The sequence below is a fragment of the Aspergillus sclerotioniger genome, assembly GCF_003184525.1.
Source record: "Aspergillus sclerotioniger CBS 115572 chromosome Unknown BO94scaffold_25, whole genome shotgun sequence".
Lineage (NCBI taxonomy): Eukaryota > Fungi > Ascomycota > Eurotiomycetes > Eurotiales > Aspergillaceae > Aspergillus > Aspergillus sclerotioniger.
In genome coordinates, this window is record NW_020291015.1 from 248,725 (window position 1) to 268,111 (window position 19,387).

Genomic DNA, 19,387 nt, shown 5'->3' on the forward strand with positions numbered 1-19,387 from the left:
GCGAGCGGGTTTGGCGCTCCCAGCTTCTCAAGACGATAACTATAGGTAGAGATTGTAGGAAGAGAGAGACGGGCACAAAAGCTGTTCCAGCAGCTGCTCACACGATATCTGGGGTGGGGGGGAAGGGCGAGCAATGCTCCAGCCACGGGCAAGGAACCGAAAGAAGAGGGAAGGAAAGGGGGAGGGAGAGAAGGAAAAGGATCACAAACAATCAGGAACATGGGGGACAAGTGATGGTACGACCCCGTGCTATTAAACCTCTCTCCGACCGAGGGACGGGTACCTCAGGCAGGCTAGGGGAGGATCTCCGCCGTGCTGTTCCACCGCTTGCGATTCTTCAATCCACCTCTCCAATCCTCGCGCTATCAGGAATCCCAGCCAACGTGGTCGGTCCCCGCCCTTTCGTGGATGCTATTTCTAGAATGTCAGGCGATGACTGGTGACAATGGAGGATTGCCGTTCTGGTGCATACGAGTCCCTCCCCCCCTACTGTGTACCTAGTACTTGTAATGTGTATGCAATGGCGAATCAGACCGGCCACGAACCATAAACTTCGTCGATCACGTGGGGGAGGGTCGGGGGATAAAGCAGAAGAGCATGGCAGGTCAATTGCTATCTATCGTTTAGCTGCAGGGGCCACAACTGGATCCTCCGTAATAATAATGATAATAATAATAATAACAATAATAATACTAATAGATTTTGAATTTGGGAAATTGTAAACACTAAACACTGGCAACATTCTTGCGCTGGATCGCTGCGCACCGCCTCTCCACTCCCACTCGGCTATTTTACAAGCTTCCAGGTGAGAATGTTCGATCCTAACCAGGATGTCGGAGTGTCTCTGACGGTCTGACCATGGCAGCGGGTGAGGACTATTATTATCTACCCCGATTCCCATCCCGGATAGCACCGCAGCAGAGCAAGTTGAACCTGACGTGGAACTGGTGTGAGACGAAGTTGAATCAAAGCGAATAGAAAGACAACCCCTGTTATCACAGAAACCGATCAATCTGGCCTGGGAGGCGTGATTGGAGCCCACTCCCCCAGTGCGTTCCGTTGGCTGGCCCCGACCCTCAGTTTGAAACGGCCCTAGACCGGCTCGGGATAGGCCCCGCGCCACCCTATCCCTCTTCGGGTGAGGCTGCTGATTGCTCGGTGGGCCGCTGACGAGCCCCCGGCGAACCTTGCACGCTTGGTCCGCATGGGATTTTGGGAAAGAGCCGGACGCCAGGAGAAACAACGGCGCTGCTGACCTGCTGTACCTACCTACTACTAGGTACTAGATAGATAATAGGGCCTGTAGTTAAGTTGGTTCCGGCATCCGTTCGGGCTGGGCTTCTTGCCTTGCATCTGACGGAGGCGAAGCTAAAGCGCTAGATAGAAGCCGTCAATGGTTTGTTGGGGGCTAGTCACACAGTATCTATCTATCTAAACAGCCAGGCTGCAACCAAGAGAGGCCCTTCTTCCGATAGTTCATACCCTACTTACATGGTAATTTACCCTGTTCGTGTGACCTGCATCGAGATAGATAGCAGGGGCGGTACTAGCCCATAGGACCACTACAAGTATATAATCAGCTCACCGAACATGCAGGATTGCCAAGAAATTCAGATGCCGTACATATAATCATCAGTATGCTCTTGTCAGAGTGCACCGTACCGCAAATATGTCCCCTGTCAAGCGACATACAAATGCCACCCAGAGAGATCATACCTACCCCATTCTTTTTTCAGACAACAATGAACAGAGTCACGAGTATGGAGAAGTATCTGGTACGAAGTCCTCCGTACTGCCTAGAGAATCCGAGGGGGCTATAATAATGATCTCATCCCCGGTCAAGCGTTTCCTACGTTCCAAACGGAGTAATCGTCCCGCTATCTCCAGTCCCTAGTACTACTAGGAAGATCAATAATAATGAAGGGCCAATTATTCGAGCAATTTTGTGCCGCTCATATGGAGTCAACGAATAAGCTTCGTCGCAGGATTATTAGGTGCTCAGAACAGCAACGAGCCCAGTATTCACTAATCATCGTATATAATATCTCACAGCATGAAAGACTGGCGCGACTATTTTCAGCCCCAGTGACGACCTCTTGGCACAGAAATGTTGCTGTTGTTGACTCCGCAGCTACTAAAGAAACAACGGGTATGATAACAGTATCGACATACGCGAGTCTTTTCATAACGAAAGTACGTACTGGTGGTACCTACACTTAATAGTGCCTGTGTAGGGAATTGCATTGTCAATTATTCTATCAATTTATCAACACAACTTATCTTCGAGTATTCACCTCTAAGCGGCTATATGAAGTGCGTGGGAAGCTCCGGGAAATATAACAATATAATCAGTGACCATGGAATTTGAACCTGGATTTTATGAGTACACTAAATGGGTCGACAAAATGGCCCCCCTTCCTTCTGGGTCTTTCCTCTTTGCATGCGGGCTGCTTCTGTATGGTTGACATACAGGTGCCACCGGGCAAATCGCAAGGCTCTCGGCAACTGTCTGGTGCCTGAAATGTCATCCTCACTGATGGATATAGTAGAGTATAAATCAGGCTAAGTCTTGAGGTCCTCGGCTTTCCGCTTTCATCGATGCCGACCAACACCTCTCATGCACGTACCTACGTAGCCGCGCATGGCGAATGGTCGTACAGCATAACCTGCCAGGGAACTAGAACTTTAGAAGATCTACCTATCCGCCAATCGGCGAGAACGTGACATTTGTTTGAGTCGTCTACTTATCTGTACCATGATAAGGTAGCTGGCTAAGGTCTTCGACTGCGGTCTTGCCAGATACTACGAAGTATCTGAAGAGTCGAGACTTTATAGCCATTGGTACTCCGTACCGCTGACTGGAAATGATGAGTGCACGGGGATTGAAGTTCTGGAGCTTCCCTCTTTGTGCTCATCCCATCCAGAGTTATTGCCAAGGGTATAACGAGTACATATATATCCCCTCCTCACTCCTCACTAACCTCCTGATATTCTCTCAAATATTTCTCCAAAAGGGAGCGGAAATTATTTTCAGTAGTGGGATACTGCCCCCCCACATACCAACGCCCCTTTTCGATCCATCCAGGTAGCTGGATAAGATTCACCTTGAATGCCTCGAAGGTTGCCTGTAGTAAGTGATCCAAAGCTGTTTCAGTTCTAACGCGATCATACGAGGATGTTAGTGCTTCCAGTAACAATGCTAAGCTTTCGCGAACGTGCTGGCTGTACTCCATAGGACGCAATTTACCGCAATTAGGCAACTGCGTTTTCTTTTCTACCATGTATGATATCTTTCGCCCCTTAATAAGCTGGGAAGAAAAGGCCACAAGATATTTCAGAAAGGAGAAAAAGAAACGAATACAAAAGTCTCGTAAGTACATAGAAGAACAGGGAAATCGATCCTCCAGTGGCAAAGCCTCCCGGAGATGCAAGGACCGATCGTAGGGATCAGCCCTCAATAGCTTACATTGTATTTGAGAATCATAGCCACCCGTTGGGAGCTGGGAGGAAACTTCTTGGTAGACTCATCCTGACTATCGCGATTCGCGACAGCTAAGGTACTAGGTAGGTTCGTGTTCGAGCTTGTTTACCCCAAGCTATCTTTCGTTCCCGATGGTACTCTTCGGTCGGATCAGAGCCCACCCACCATCCCTAGAATGTATATTCCTAACGATCACTCCGTACAGTATGATCCTTAGTTAGAGACCATTTTACAGGCTTGCCTACATTAGAAGATGGTGCATCTAGCCACGTTATGCACCAGGCTGGGACATGGCTGAATCAAAACGCCAGGATCCACACCTGTCATTATGTATAGGGCTACATTGTTCTGTCTCACACTCAGTTTTCTTGGCCTTCCGGCCACCCACGTAGAAAGGCCTAGAAAGTCTCACTGAGACCTAGGCATTATTTTAAGTTTCATGCAGCCTAAACCAGCAGGAGGATGCGGTTGTACAATGGTCGTTATCGCCATATTCATTTTGTTGTGGGAGGGGAGCGACCAGAGGGTCGTGTTTTTCGATTGAAACCCACGGTATGACGGTAAGGGATGAGCTTCTTCCCGACCTTCCCAGCTCCATGAAGCTGGGGCTGGCAGGTTACACAATGATGGACCATGGACGGAACCGATTTCAGCCCCCCCCGATCGAATTCCGGATTTGAACCTTTTGTCAAGTAAGCGACAAAAAGGCGGCCGATTCACAAATGGTAATAATAACCATCAGGTAATAATCGTGGCATGGAGTGAGACATTATTGTCCAGCATGAGCCTCAGTAGTTCCGGTTGATACGGCCGGCCAGGCAGATCAGGTTCTGTGTGGTAACAGTAACCCGGTGGACTTGGTTCCTCAGGTTAGCGGTTTCCAAGTTTAGAAGCCACCGCCCACCACCTCATCCACCGACCACACACCGCCCCAATCAGTGGCTCCCCGGGGGTGTGGGAGCAAAGCGAACAAACATGGCGGCGCAGTCAGCAAGCCCGGCTGCTGGTGGATGGATCGATGGGCCTTCGCTCAGCCCGAACTGGGGGGCCTCGCATACCAATCATGCCAACCTTTTTTTTTTCTTCCTTCTTCCTTTTACCCTTGTCACTGACTCCCAGCGAGGTGCTTTGCCAGTCCGAAGTCTAAACGGCCTATCGTCGTATCGGTCTTCCACTCGTTTTCTCTCCACCACCGCCGACTTCCCGTGTTTACTTCCTCACCTTCCGACCTGACCATCCCCTCCCCGCCGACCCCCGAAGTGATGGTGCGCATCCCCTATATCGCCAACTTGGGGGAGATCGAGGAGTAATCCACTCCTGTTCTCGAATAGCCCTCTCACACGCCTCTTTGTCATTCGTCCCACCCAGCTTTTCCTTTCCCTCGCGACTCGCTCCGTTCATCCCGCCTGCTGTTCGGTCGCTCGTTGCATCTGACCGCGGAGGGTCGCATACTTGAAGCCTTATCTGGTACCTAAGGTCCTGGCATCATCTGCATCCTTCGATACCGCTTGAACAACGTGGATTGAATTAATTACGAGGGGACTGACCTCCCCGAGGAGGTCATCCCGATCGCACCCTACGGCCGAAATGTCTGTACGTCGCGACGCGAGATGGCACCGTGACTCAGGACCGGAGATCATCGCCCAACGATGCGGCACTCCAGGCTTAGGAGTCGGGCAGGATGCTCCTTATAGTCGCTCAGGGCAACAACAGGCACGACGACGATGGCGGCGCAAAGGTCGACCGTGGATTGGCAGTGCTGGGTTGATGTTCATAGTGCTGTTGATATCGTGGATACCTCCGACCTACGCTGCCTTGTTGAATTTTGAGAACTGCTTGGATGCCGCCGTAATCGAATCAAACCCACTACAGCTGCAGTTCGTCCCGTTTGATGTGTCCGTCGTTTTCGATCTAGAGAACTCTCTTCATCCTCTAAACATATCGGTTTATGGTAACGTCTCAGGAACTGCTAATGGGGAGTCCTATCCAGCCCCGGATGATCCCCAGTGGTCGAACCCGAACGATACCGTAGGAAAGATTGTGGACGTGGACATAGCTAATGATAAGCGCTCAACCCTTCTGCCTTTCATCGACGTTCTCAGTTTTTCTCCCTATCATGAAGCGTCGGCATTCTGTGACTCGGTCTTTCAGGGGGCTTGTCCTCTAGGTCCCGTCTTCTACGTCAACTCGTGAGCCATTTCTTTCCGTTGACGCTTTCCCCTCCCAATCATGCAGTGACTAACAAGACATATGCCATTGTTATAGGTCGGACCTGTCTGCTTTGCGCGCCTTCTCTCTTGCGCATGATATGCTATCTTCGTACCGCTTCTCGACATTGTCATCGAGACTTGTGATTAAATCTGGCGACAAAGCGGCTACGGAGCTCGGTTGTATCTCTGTGGACATTACCCCGGACCTTGGAATATCGCTGAGGAACACGTTATCCTATGTTCCCCTCGTGATCCTTCTTCTGGTAGGAATCGCTACTGTGACGGCGGCGATCTATAGCCCCTGGGGCACCACTGATCCTTTCCATTGGACTAGCAACTACGGTCGTGATGAGGATGTTCTGCGACTTGTGACTCCTGGTTTTGGAGACTGCCTACAGTACATTCAGTTTGCAGTGCTAACCGGCTCCCTAACGCTTAACTATCCTGGTTTTTACCAGCCTGTGCTTAGCCAAGTTGCTTGGTCCGTACTCATGTTCAACCAGAGTTTCTTGGACCCTGGAAGGGAGCAAATGCCCGTGAAAGATGGCGTTTATACCGTCAATGCTACGTACGGATTGGACAGGTTGGATCGGTATGTCGGCATGCCTGCAGCGCGTGATATCTGGCCAGGAATGATGGTTTGGCTACTTGTCATTGTGGTAGCGATCACGCTACTGATCCAGGTAGCTTTTGGGCTGCGGTTGCTCCATCGTACGATCGCCAATAATCCGGAAGAGGACCTTCGTTCCAAAAACATGCCCTTTACAGTCGGGAACATCATCCGGATCGTCTTCAATTATCTACTTCTACCGCTTGTCTCGATATCATTTTTCCAGCTGGTTATTGCTGGCGAATCCCCCGCATACTCTGTTGCCCTAGCAGTTGTGGTCATGGTGATCTTGGTAGCCTTTTCTCTCTGGACAGTCCGGCTGATTGCAACTACTCGTCCCAAGTCCTACCTCTTCGATGACCTTTCGACCGTGCTCCTCTACGGCCCGCTCTATAACACTTTTTGTGATGATGCAGCCGCCTTCGCTTTGGTTCCAATCTTCCTAACTTTCGTTCGTGGGATTGCGATTGGGGCGCTGCAGCCATCCGGCATTGCCCAAATCGTGCTGCTCGCCATTTGCGAGGTAGTGTCGATTCTAACACTAATCGCCTTCAAACCATTCCCATCGCCAACCTCGATGAACCTCTACCATGCATGTTTCTCCATCGTTCGATTCCTAACTATCTTGCTCAGCGTCGTTTTTGTCCCTTCCTTGAGCATCTCCCAAGCCGCTCGAGGTTGGATCGGCTATACCATCCTTTTCTTGCATGCGCTGGTCATGGTTTTTGGCTTCTTTCTGAACGCTTTGCAAACCCTTATCGAGGTCATTGCGCGACTCGCTGGTGCGGGAGGCTACGATGGGGGGGTTACTCGAGGTGGCCTTGTTAAGGTTTTCGGTATGCGACAGCTGTCACGGCGCGTGCCCAGACAAAGTGTCGCCACTCGTCAAAGCATGGGCTCCGAAGCTGCGATGCTAGCACACACAGATGATCGGTTATCCTCGCAGTTTGATGGATCCAGACCTCGGAGTCTTTCGGGAAGCTCAGCCATGCTTTTGAACCGAGCCGGTGCAAGTGAAGGGCGAGCTAGCGCGATTTTCGACTCGGGGAGTGCGCACGGAGGAACGCATAGTCGAGCGAACAGCAGCGGGTTTTTCACGCCCTCGACACCAGGAGGATTTGCTGCTGCAGGGTATCAAACTCCGGGAAGCAACTCTCCCAAGAGCGGCCCCGTCTTTCCTATGCATCCACATGACCCTTACTACCGACCTCCTAGGCCCCGCAAGAAGGTCGTAGATATGGGAACTGCTGGGGAGAAGGGTAGGGCATCACGGCACACGCAAAGGTCAGCAAGTTATGGGGAGACAGATGATGATATCATCGAAGGACCCTCGATCTCTGGCAGAGGCACGCCTATTCCCGCGTATATCCCCGCACCCAAAGATGACCTCGATCTTGACGACCCCCGGCAGTCAAGGAAGGATTATGCAGTCCGTGAAGTCGACTTCTACTACCGAGTACGAGGACCGCCATTATCTCAGTCGGGCACTCGCAAGTTGAAGACGGGCCCGGCTGATCCCACGGGCCCCGTATCTTCTGCCACAGGGTTTTTCCGCAGCCTTTTCAGGGGAAAGACCAAGGAGAAAGGGAAAGGCTTCGAAGTTGTGCGCAGTAGCAGAGCGCCACCGCCTGGTCTTTTTCCTGAAGGTGAAGACTTCCATGATGACCCTGAGCCCTACAGAGACGAACTGGACGACCAGGGCACTGCAGGGGAGACTCATGAGGGCTCGGAATCAGATGCCCAATACCACGATTCAGATGGGGAGGGTAACGAGAGACCTACGGAGGCGCAGATTGTTCTGCCAAAGGTAGAAACAGGCGGCGATATCGAGCTCCCGAGTCGTGTGGGCTTCCAGCATAGCTCCCAGTCGCCCTCTTCTGCTCGACAAGGTACCGGACGACAGGGCTCTATAGGATCCTTGGCTCCGGAAGAGCAGGATTTGGCGCAAAAGTCCCTCTCGGCGGTAACGGAGACGGCTATTGGGGAATCAGCTGAGCTCAGTCATAGGCAAGAACCATCGGTTCATCCTTCTAATCAGCTTCACCCCTCAGCTTCGGTCACCAGTCGGCTCCCATTCAGTGCCACCAGCTCACCTTCTCGAGATCGCAATTTCTCCATTGCCTCGACGTCTGCTTCCACGACGTCCAGCCGTCGGGTCAATGATGGAAGTGCCCGGGTTGAGCGTCCGTCCAGCATGGGCTACGTTGCGCAGTTCCGCACTCAGGATAATATCCACGAAGCCAGCCCGGATGAGCCGTCGTTTGCGGGCAGCGCCGCCGAGCTGGTGGACGAGGTGCACCATGCCGGGGAGGCACGCTGAAGATGACGAATTTCTTTTCCTATCTGTGTCATCCTCAAAAACAATTTTGTGCAGGAGTTTGTGATATATGGGTTGGATTTCCGTTACATATGCAATCGGATCCTGCAGCATTCTGCTGGCCAGCGTGTCTCAATTTTCCGTTTTCTCTCTTCTTATATTTATCTTTGTCTCCTATCCAGCTCTCCTGTCCCAATCTCCTTGCTCATGCATTGTGGCCGAGGTCACCGTATCCGCCCAGCCCGGGTCGGGACCGGCCGTTTATTATTATTATTCTTTTTTTCTTCGCAATCCCAGCGTCGCATTTTGTATAGGTTGGCGGTTTCTTTTCATGTATGGAATATTAGGCAATAGTTCTATTTAACTATAATGGGTGGGCCTTGGAGGCCAGGAGTGTGCGACAATATGCTGAAATACCAATCCTGCCGGTTCAAAGTTACCCCTCTATCCCTAGGGATGGCAAACCAGTCCTAGATAGTCCACCGTACCACAGGTATTGGTATTATGGGAAGATGATCTTCCTCCAGGGCGTCGTGGAAGGAAGTTTACACCGAGCTGGGTGGTCTGGCTGACTGTGAGTGACGGGGTGCCAGATCCACCCGATCAGGACTCGGTATGCACGCTGGCCCCAAGATCTCCGAGTCGGAATCCGACCAAGAAACGAGCCAAAGAGCGAGCGGGAGAGAGAGAGAGAGAGAGAGAGACTAGTCATGGGCCGTCGAGGTCATCGGTCGGGGGCTCGTGGCTGGCGCGAGAGAAGAGATTCCCGGACCGCCATTTTGCCCCGCGGCGAACCCTCGGGTGGCTATCGAGCATCGACCGACCTTGGGCCAGCAGCACCGCGTTGGTGATCACTTCTCACGCCTCTTCGCCGGTCCCTTCCCCATTTTCGATCCGTTACAGACTTGCAGTCAGTCAGCCGGGAGGGCCTCGAGCTGTCCAGTCCTGGGGCGCGTGTTCTCCTTCTGGATCCGGAGTCACGAGACCTGTTTCCCCCCTGGCCGACCCTCATTTGCCTTCGACGCCCAAAAGTCCGGACGGGCGATTCTCGTTTCCTCGGCCTCCCTGGCTGGGATAAGCCTGACTTCACTGTCACTTCACTTACTTTCCTCCCCCTCCCTCCTGCTCCTCCTTCTCCTTCAGTGAATTTCCTCTTTTTACATCCTCGCATTCACCCGCCTTTTTAAATCGTCTCTCCACGTCCGCCTGCCAGTTCCGCTTCCCCCTCCCATCCTGGCCTCATCGCGCCACCCGGTCAATGACGGTCCGTCGTCCAAACGGCGGAGATTAGTCTCCTCTGCAGCGACCGGCAGACAATCAGCATCCACCTCGACCTTCCCTCCGCTTGTCCCCTTCCCTAGGTTCATGTCGTCCACGTCGAGTTCAGCCTCGTCCAGTTCCGCTGCCTCAGCCTCCGCCGCCTTCGCCGCCCCACCGCCTCCTGCTAATATCCGACCTCATGCGAGCTCGGAAAATTTACGGTTCAGTGAGGCTGGCCCTGCACTAGATAGACGCACCGAGAGACGGCGATCCACTCTCAGCGGGTCGGATCGTAAACGGCGGATAGTCAATCTGGAGGGCGATGCGTGGTCGAGGCGTGCAGCTCCCGACCCGTTGACCGAAGCCGGCCCGAGTAGTAGAGCAGAGATGGATGCCAGCAGGTCGATTTCCCAACTTTCGTTCCACACGCGACAGGATTCGGCCCTCCCAGGTTCCTCCTATGCAACCCCGGTCGGTTTAACACCCTCACCATTGGAATCTCGCCCGCAGGGCCCGAATGGCCATCGGCGTGGATCGTGGTCGCGCGCGGAAAACAATTACGTGGAGTATATACGGCCGCACTGGCAACCTGATGTGGAGGTGACGAAATGTCCCATCTGTGGATCGAATTTCAGCTTTTGGTACAGAAAACATCACTGCCGTAAGTGTGGCCGAGTTGTGTGTGCGTCATGTTCACCACACCGGATTACCATCCCACGCCAGTTCATCGTGCGCGATCCCAGCCGGTCCCATGCGTCATCCTCTCTGATCCCTCCAAGGACCGCTCCGGCCCTCGGTATGGGAGGAGATGATACCGTCCATTCTCCTACAGCTCTCAACCCGGCCCTGGGCGGCGGGGAGGAGGTGCGGCTTTGTAACCCATGCGTTCCGGATCCGAACCCAGAACCGCCCCGTGGGTTTGCGACTGTTCGAACCCGTGGGGAAGCCGAATCGGGCACGGGCGTAGTGCAGGGGGCCTATGCCGTTCCATCCAGTCAATCTCGGCGCCGGTCTTATCATTCAACGTCGTCATCTTCCGCTACCCAACATCCGTACAGTGCCGTGCTTGTGAGTTCCCTAAGTCCCCCCAAGCAGTGGTAATGCTCTTCACCACTAACCACCAGTTGATCCGCTGCAGCCAGGTACTTTCCCTTCCCGACAGGGTCGACGGACAGTGGGCTCGAGCGATTTCCTGACATTTGGCGGGTTTGGAAGCGCGTTTACTCCACGGCTCCAAGAGCGGCCTATGGATTACGGTTCGCTGTCGAGTTCCCGCATTCCTCCTGCGGCTATGGGTGATGGTGCATCTGCTCGACCACTTTATCCAGCTGCCGGAAGTGCCAGCTCGTTGCCTGTGTCGTCGTCGACCGCCCGGCCCCCAGCCCTGCGGATATCGCAGTGGAATCGGAGCCATGTCGAGGAGCGCGATCTTTGTCCGATTTGTGACCAGGCACTCCCGGCGTTGGGGGAGAACGGGAGCGAGGATGCCCGGGAGGCACATATTCGCGATTGTATTGAGAGTCATGGTCGGCAGGGACGCTTATCACCCCCGATCGGCAGCCCTGTGGCACAAGCGCACCTTCCTGTTCGCCTCGTCGTGTTCAAGGCCACAGAAAAGGACTGCATTGGACAAGATGGCGGGCTGCAGGAGTGTACCATCTGCATGGAAGAATATGAGGTTGGTCAGTCCCTGGTGCGGCTCGAGTGCTTGTGCAAATTCCACAAGCGCTGCATCGTGGAGTGGTTTGAACGCAAGAAGGAGTGCCCGGTGCATAAGGTATCCTGACTGAGCTGATGTGTTGTTGTCGCGGCTGGTTTCGCGCTGGTTTGTTTTCGATCTCCCGTAGCGATTTACATGACGAATGTTCTGTCTGAGAGTTATGTTTCTATGAGCCGGAGTCCTGGCTTGTTGTTTCTGACTTGGCGGCTGATCTACAGCCCGGAGTCTTTGTTTCTTGTTAGGGAGTCATGGGTCTACGTTGGTGTTTTGTACTCATTCTTGTTCCCCCCTTCCCACCCCTCCATGTGTCTGCAGTGATTCGGTGCTCGAGTGGATTCATGTCATTTAACTAGAGCGGGTACAAATACCACCCGCAATTGGATTTAATGAGTCTATTTACTTAAACCCGAAAGGGAGATGTGATGAGAATGGTGCACACGTAAGCTGCGGGGGGAAGGGTTGGAAGTCTGGGAAAATTGGTGGTCCAAGTACATACGTATACTATACATACTTGCTAGGGAATCATGGAGGAGATCGTTGTTGTAGTCAAGTATACATTGTGTCGTGTACTCCTGATGTTTGATGGAATGAAATGATGAATGATGGGCCGCAGATTGGGCGGAGCTGCCAGTCAAGGAAAGAACGAACGAGAGAAAGGTCGGCCGCCCCTCCACTTGAGGCTCCTTCGCTCACCTCTCAGTCTCGCGGCCTCCGCATTTCCCTTCCCTTCTTCTTCTTCTTCCTCCTTCTCTTAGGTTTCATTTTTTCGTCTTGCTTTTCATCGCCAGTGATCCGGACTAGATGTCTTACGGGCCTGTGAACGGAGTCCTTCCTTCCGTTGCCCCTCTGAAATCCCCTTTTTAAGCCGACGACCAACCCGCCTGAGGCCTCCACGTCGGGTGTCGGCCACCGACCGTCCGGTTCTCCGATCTTCGTGAACTGCAGCCCAGCCTCCATCGAGCTCTGCTCCCTTTCTTTCGCCCCTCATTTTCCTACCACTAGGGTAAGCTTCACATTCATTTCGACTGCTGCTATCCATTCTGGGTTAAACCTGCCAAGCGATCGAGAAATTTGCCAGTCGTTGTCGCTGGCCATGGCGACCACCGCCCGTCAAGCAGGCCCAGGCTGACATGCCCATACCCAGTCCCCGCAACCGATGGAGATCGATCCGCGTCTGCGTGCTGGCAGTGACACCGGTCCTGCCAACGGCACAGCAGCCGGTCGCTCATATATTCCATCCCCCGCCTCCAGACATCCCGAGACCACTGCCGGCCCTTCCGCTCCCACAACCAGCGACTACCCTGAACCTCCTTCCCCCTTCTCCCCGGCTGACCAGTTGCGATCCGCCGTCTCGTCCTCGAGTGGGCCCAGCTACTTCGGCAGCGCCGCGCAGTCCCAGTCGACGCAATCTATATACTGCAGCGGGCCTGATCCTGGGTCTGCTCTCGGCACCACTTCCCGACTTGACTCCGTCGACCCAAATGACCCCTATGCAGAGCTGAGACGTCCGCGCGCCTGTGAAGCTTGTCGACAACTTAAAGTCCGGTGCGAGCCGGACCTCACCCACCCCAATGGAACGTGTAAACGGTGCGCGAAAGCTGGCAGAAACTGTATCGTGACTCTCCCGACACGCAAGCGCCAGAAGAAGACGGACAGCCGCGTCGCAGAACTGGAGAGAAAGATTGATGCCTTGACCGCCAGCCTGCAGGCTTCCCAGGGCCATGAATCTCTTCCGCCGCCTGCGCCGCTCGACCCACCGCGCGAGGAGCCCGTGGGAAGGCGCTGGCTGTCATCGACAACGCATGCTCCCTCCAACGGACCTGTGCCTCTAGGTTCCCCAAATTGCTCGACGGGGACCAAACGGCGACACAGTGGAGACGCTAAAGAGGTTGCCGCACCGGTGTGTTCCCGCCATTCGAGCCCTAGCGAAGAACAAGTGCTGTATAACAAGGCTATCAGACAATGGCGCGCCATGGGATACGGACCGGATCCTCAATCAAAGGATGAAGCTGGCGAGGGGGGTGGGGATATCATTGATAGAGGCCTTGTGAGCGCTACCTTGGCTCAGGAGGCATTTACCAAATTTACGGATCAGATGGCCAACCAGATTCCTTTGGTGGTGTTCCCCCCAGGAACAACAATGCATGAGGTGCGGCAGAAGAAACCGGTGCTGTTTCATGCGGTCATTGCGTCTGGGATTGGCACCATTCAACCCCAGGTCCAATTATCTCTTCTAAATGACTTTTACAAGGTGCTCGCAGAACGAGTCATTGTGAAAGGTGAAAAGTCTCTTGACCTGGTTCAGGCGATCCTGGTTTGCTGCAATTGGTACTCGCCGCCAGACAACTTTGAGGAGGTAAAATTCTATCAGTTGTCGCACATAGCCGTCTCGATAGCCATGGATCTAGGTCTTTATCGAAAGGCAATTCCCAAGTCCAGGCCTTTCGCTTTGGTCAAGGAACTCATCTCGAAGAAATCGTCCGTAGTATTAGACCTGGATTCGCCGGAGGCGAGAAGGACCTGGCTCGCGTGTTACTTCCTTGCCGTACAGTCTGTGCTCCAATGCCCACGATCTATGTGTCGGGCTTATTGTTAATACTGTCTATAGGGTTGCTATCTCTTTGAGGCGCGTGAATCTCGTGCGATGGCTCCCGTACATGGACGAGTGTGTGGAGATACTCGAAAAGTCTCCCGACGCCTTACCGTCCGACAAGGCCATGATCCAGTGGGCGAAGCTGGCGCAAATAATCGAAGAAATATCCGTTCAATTCACTAGCGATGAAGCCCCCTCGGTCATGTCATTCTCAGACCAGAAATTTCTCCATACGCTTAAAGTTCTTGAGAGGCAACTAGAGCAATGGAGACGGGAAACTTTGCCGGAGCACTATTCTCGTACGACCTTTCCCTGCAGTCTTCGCCCTAGCACATGCTGACAGATCCATAGCCATCATGAAGCAATGCGAGTGTATTATCAATCTCTTCCTTCATGAGAATGCAATGCACGTCGAATTCAACAAGGATGATCCCAAAACGGCAAATGACGACCTCACAAGCCCTACCATCCCAGCTCACATAAACGCCCTAAGTGCCTGCCTCACCTCCATTCACGATGCCCTTGATACTCTCTGCTCTATCGACCCCAAGGATCTGGTCTTGGCACCCACTGTCGCCCTCGCCCGAACCTCCTTCGCCGTCGTCGCCCTCATCAAGATCTACTCCATTGTCTCCAGCCCAGACACCCGCCTGGGCCAGGTCATAGAAATAAGCAGCCTGAAAACAGAGTACTATCTGGACAAAGTAATCCGTCATTACACCAAGGCAGGCGAATTTCCTGGCGGCCGAACCCCTGCCAAGTTCAGCGTCGTCCTCACCTTGCTCCGGAATTGGTTCATGAAACGTAAAGATCAAGGCCCAGTTCTCAAGGAAGCACTGTCCCTCTACAAGTGTCCAAAGGAGATTCCCGATGACGATGACAGAAACCAGGTTAGTCCAGAAATTCCATGTAGACCTTCTATTCATTCATTCTCACGAACCTACATTTGCCACCCTGAATAGAATCAGAGCTCCCCAACTAACCGACCTGACCAGCAACCGCCCAAAACCAGTCAAACGCCCCTCCACCTTCTCAGCGAAGTCGCCATGGGCGATCCTCAAAACCGCTCGGCGACCGGGGGCCCATTCTCAACTACTAGACCAGTCCCCTACACCCCTGGAACTAGCTACACGGACCCCCTCAGTCAAGCACCTGCTACAACTTCAGCGGACCTCGTCTCTCACTCCCTCGGCCCCAGTCCTGGTCCCGCAACAGCCAGCACCACCGACTCCTCCACCGAACCCTGGGCTCAGTATCCACCTCCACCGCGCCAGTTCTACCCTACGTTCAACTCGGGGTACCAAGATGTGCAGGGGTATACTGACCCGAGTGGGAATGGGGTGGTTATGCCTGGGGGGCCGATTCAGGGATTCTTTGTTCCGGAGTTGGGGGTGCAGATGGGATTTGATCCGGAGAATTTGGTTGCGTTGGGGAATATGTTGGGAGATGGGTTCTTGAATTTCCCCTTTCAGACGGATGGGGGAATGGGGTTCTATTGATGTATGTACGGGGTTATAGGCTGTGGGTGCTTTGAATACCCGCTTTTGGTTATATGTTGATGATATCCCTACTCTTCGGTCCAATATTTTTATTGTTGTGTATTACTCCGGTCAAGTGATGGGTATATATGAACAGGGATGCTGGATCTTGAAGGACACTTCTTTTAGGTACATTGATATATGTCCGGTTCAAGGTTCAGACCTTGTTCTGGTGTGCGTACTTTCCGAATCAGCTCTCAAATCGAAAGGATGTGTTTTCGATAGGGTGAAGGTCAGGTTGGCAATGGGATCATTGGCACCCAAGATCCGCTTTAGAGGCTCAGAAGTTCAACATTAATATTGTTGTAGTAGGTAGGTAAAGTTCGAGTGAAGACACAGTGCCCCACTCAGACCCAGTACACCGTAGCGAACTAGCGAACCAGACACAGCCAAAAGTCTCTGCTCTGATCCACAAAAAATGAAGATAAAAAGTGCAAATGGACCCGAGTTCATTCAGCCGAGGTTTTAAGCGAGGAAGCAACGGCCGTCGCGGATCAGCGCGCCGGGCTACACTGGGTCGCTGGCAGGCTGGCACGGGCTGGATCCGGCCTGCGGACAGCCATTCTCCACCCGCAGATCAAAATTCGTAGCGAGCCACCGGATTATTGAGTAGGAAACGGCGGTCAAGCCTTGCGGGAGGCAGCTGCGCAGAAATGGGAATCATTGGAGCAACTGCAAATCATCCCAACAATATCGAGGCATGGCCGAGTGGACCCTACTGAATAATTTCGACGAACTCAATCCCTCCACCTATCTTACCGCCAGACGCCAATTGTGGCTCAGTTTTTGAACCATAAATGTCCATGGCCAGCCATTCTCAGCCTCGGTTCTTCGCAGAAGGTCTAGCAGGCATGTTTGCGCTAGAGGGTCACGGATCCATGAGCCACCTAAGTAAGCCAATCGATCAGTTAGTGGGTCTCCAAGTTAATTGTGTGTGCCATGACTGGGGAGAAAGGATGGCGTACAAGCACACAGTGCGTGGCATGCCATGATGCGCAGAGATATATCATCGTCAACTGACAGAGCGATTCCAAAGAGGATGCCTAGACTCCGCATCAGGCTTCCCTAAGTAGCCCGAATCAGTTCTACTCAACAACGTATAATTGATGATAACCAACCTCGATCATCTGGATGCCTTGCCGTGGACTAGGAGCCGAGTAAAAGGCCCTGAGTTCTTGCTGCTGGATCAGAGCCTTGGCCATGCAAATATGCTGTACTGCAGTAGCTGAGAGAATTCCTTAATAACCGAGCGGACCAAAACATGAAGAGTCTATCACATACCATGTAGTGACTTGGTGAACCAAACCACGGGAAATGGTCTCCCAATTCTTGGGTCTGCGACCGAGTAATGCAACGGTCGAAAGCTGTCTGGCTTTCCTATATCCCAGGCGTGAATCCTTTGTTTCAGGGCTACCAAACTGATTACCTCGATATGCAGTGATTGGTTGACGCCGTAGCAGTGGTTGATCGTTTCTGCTAGAAGCCAAATGGCCCTATGCGTCCAATCTCGATCTGTTTGGGTCGATGTGTGTTCCCACAAGTGATACAGCCTTTCTCCAAACGGGCTCAGCGTCAATCGCAGGGGTTTCTGATAGGCCAATGCGAACTGGATATCTTGCATCACAAAAACCCAGAACGAAGCTTCCGCAAGCCCACCTGAAGTGGCGCATTCGAGTTGAGAGCTGATATAGACCGAACCGGCTAGGAGATGCCGCTGAAGGTCATTCGATGGGCTATGAGCTGCTGACGTTGTTAGAGGGCTATATCAGATTGTTGAGCTTCTGTCCGACCTCACGTACAGGAAATCTGCTCAAAGAAGCGCAGTATAACGGTCGAGGCAAGAAGTATATCAATACTGATCTCGACCTCCCTATTTTCCAGAAGAGGGAGGAGTATCCCGATGCATCGCTCATGATATTCGTCCGCAGTATTCGGGGGAATGGTATGATTCGTGTGGGAGAGATGACGGGCTGCTATGGCTAGGCATGCGTATAGTAGGAGGGGATTTGCGGGCGCCCGTTCAACCACATCCAATGAGAAATGTCTCTCATGATCGCAAACATCCAACTGTAAACTGACGATTAGCCTCAACTGAAGCGGACCACGATTGGAAGATGGGGTAAGCACCCATGGGCCGAGCGTTTTCCGGAAGTGTCGAAGGAGGAAAGCCTCGTTAAAACTCTTCACTTTCTGTAAGTCGCCAAGTTCATCGAATGCGAAAGGTAGATTGACAGGGTCGAGTTGCTGCACCGGAAAAGATCTGGATGGGGTCGCGTCATTTGGGGAAAGCACAGGATGCAGGGCATGCGACGATGTCGACGCTGCCATGGAGGCCAAGGACCGACGTTTGGATGCGGGCTTCCTGGAAACTGCGGAGGCGTTTACTGGAATGACGTGATAGTCGGCGGCTGTACGGTCTGTTTCGTCTTCGAAGGAAACTGTAACGCAGTCATTAGTGCGATGTCCCAGGCTTTCAATAGCAGAGGACAAACCATGAGCAGGCATCCCGACCCATACCTGATCGGTGGGAAATGCGAGATCGCTCTCGCCGTAACGGGGAGGGCCCCTTGGCCGCAGTGACGGGTTCTGACCGTGTCGAAATGTGACCACTTCTGTCTTCGTAGGTGCCGGGATACACTGTCGCCCCGATCGCTGGCATCGCAAGCACGAGGACCCAGTCTTGTCACCTAGATTCCACTATTAGAGGCTCTGGTCCAGAGAACCGCTACCTTCCGTTCGGCGGATGGTCGTCGGAGGGAAGACACGTTACATTTGAGATGGCGTTGACGGCAGGTGAGACTAGAAATAAACGGTTGCATTAGCTTGGTCGAGAATCTGCGGCAGCATGCTGTATGCCGCCCAGGTGGCATGACAAGAGACTGGGCGAGAAGCGCAAGAAGACTGCCACTTACCATCCCCTCATCACGATGTTCTCAGGTCGGTCCTCGGCAGGCAGTCGTAATAGCAGCCATGGAGGGGCGAAGACATCAACGGCAGGATGCAGCCATTGATGCACGATGATAAAGAGGAAGAAAAAGAAGAGGAAGAAGGGGAGCAGCCAGAACGCGCGCCGACCACAGCACTGCAGCTAAGAAGCGACCGCCTGGGGGAGGGTGATTATGATGGGCAGAACAATGGACAACGGTGAAATCATCAATGCCCAAAGGAGGATGGTTCATGCGGAGTGGGGAGCCGGCGTGATGGCCTTGGACCCCAAGCAAATAAGGATTGGAGGAGCGAGGAAAAGGGAAAAGGAACCCTATACAGAAAGAGTCCGGCTCCGAGTCGATCTCTTCCTTAGCGTGAACACCAGAGCCCAGGTTCAAAGTCGCTCCAGGTTTCAGCCTTCAGGGGCCCAAACCGGACCCAAAGCATATTCGGTCACAACCACCAAACGGCCCTCATCCGCACCCGCCACCGCGCGCCCGTGTTATTTCCTTGATACAATATTGGGGGGGGGGGGTTTAGCCAGGGTTCGGGAAATGAAGCCTTCTCGAATTGTCGCTACTTCCTCCCCGACAAGCGCATGGCGATTGACACGCCCGCCTCTGATCACTGCCCGAAGCAGAAAATCCTCACGAGCTAAATGGGAAGCCCACCAGCGCCGGAACGTTTCGGTTCAAGCTAGCCTAGCGAGAAGCAATTCGGCACTTTTAAT

General features: G+C 53.2%; 4 protein-coding genes across 4 annotated transcripts; 3 read left to right on the top strand and 1 right to left on the bottom strand.

Annotated features, from left to right (window-relative positions):
* The first annotated feature begins 4,891 nt into the window (after nucleotides 1–4,891).
* Nucleotides 4,892–9,022, top strand: BO94DRAFT_185576 (uncharacterized protein). The gene is made up of 2 exons (XM_025606007.1): nucleotides 4,892–5,670; nucleotides 5,747–9,022. The coding sequence occupies exons 1-2, from the start codon at nucleotides 5,069–5,071 to the stop codon at nucleotides 8,619–8,621; spliced, it is 3,477 nt and encodes a 1,158-aa protein (XP_025464593.1). The 5' UTR covers nucleotides 4,892–5,068; the 3' UTR covers nucleotides 8,622–9,022.
* A 562-nt stretch (nucleotides 9,023–9,584) lies between these two features.
* On the top strand, nucleotides 9,585–11,927 carry BO94DRAFT_185551 (phosphatidylinositol-3-phosphate-binding ubiquitin-protein ligase). The gene is made up of 3 exons (XM_025606005.1): nucleotides 9,585–9,822; nucleotides 9,968–10,946; nucleotides 11,017–11,927. The coding sequence occupies exons 2-3, from the start codon at nucleotides 9,984–9,986 to the stop codon at nucleotides 11,662–11,664; spliced, it is 1,611 nt and encodes a 536-aa protein (XP_025464594.1). The 5' UTR covers nucleotides 9,585–9,822; nucleotides 9,968–9,983; the 3' UTR covers nucleotides 11,665–11,927.
* Nucleotides 11,928–12,754: 827 nt separating this feature from the next.
* BO94DRAFT_472401 (putative C6 transcription factor (War1)) lies at nucleotides 12,755–15,690 on the top strand (the record flags this gene model as incomplete). Its single annotated transcript, XM_025608429.1, has 4 exons — nucleotides 12,755–14,148; nucleotides 14,207–14,490; nucleotides 14,543–15,081; nucleotides 15,187–15,690. The coding sequence occupies 4 exons, from the start codon at nucleotides 12,755–12,757 to the stop codon at nucleotides 15,688–15,690; spliced, it is 2,721 nt and encodes a 906-aa protein (XP_025464595.1).
* A 563-nt stretch (nucleotides 15,691–16,253) lies between these two features.
* Nucleotides 16,254–18,548, bottom strand: BO94DRAFT_603917 (Zn(II)2Cys6 transcription factor; the record flags this gene model as incomplete). The annotated part of the gene is made up of 8 exons (XM_025616450.1): nucleotides 16,254–16,616; nucleotides 16,695–16,794; nucleotides 16,848–16,954; nucleotides 17,011–17,469; nucleotides 17,529–17,796; nucleotides 17,857–18,167; nucleotides 18,222–18,416; nucleotides 18,500–18,548. The coding sequence occupies 8 exons, from the start codon at nucleotides 18,546–18,548 to the stop codon at nucleotides 16,480–16,482; spliced, it is 1,626 nt and encodes a 541-aa protein (XP_025464596.1). The 3' UTR covers nucleotides 16,254–16,479.
* Nucleotides 18,549–19,387: the final 839 nt, after the last annotated feature.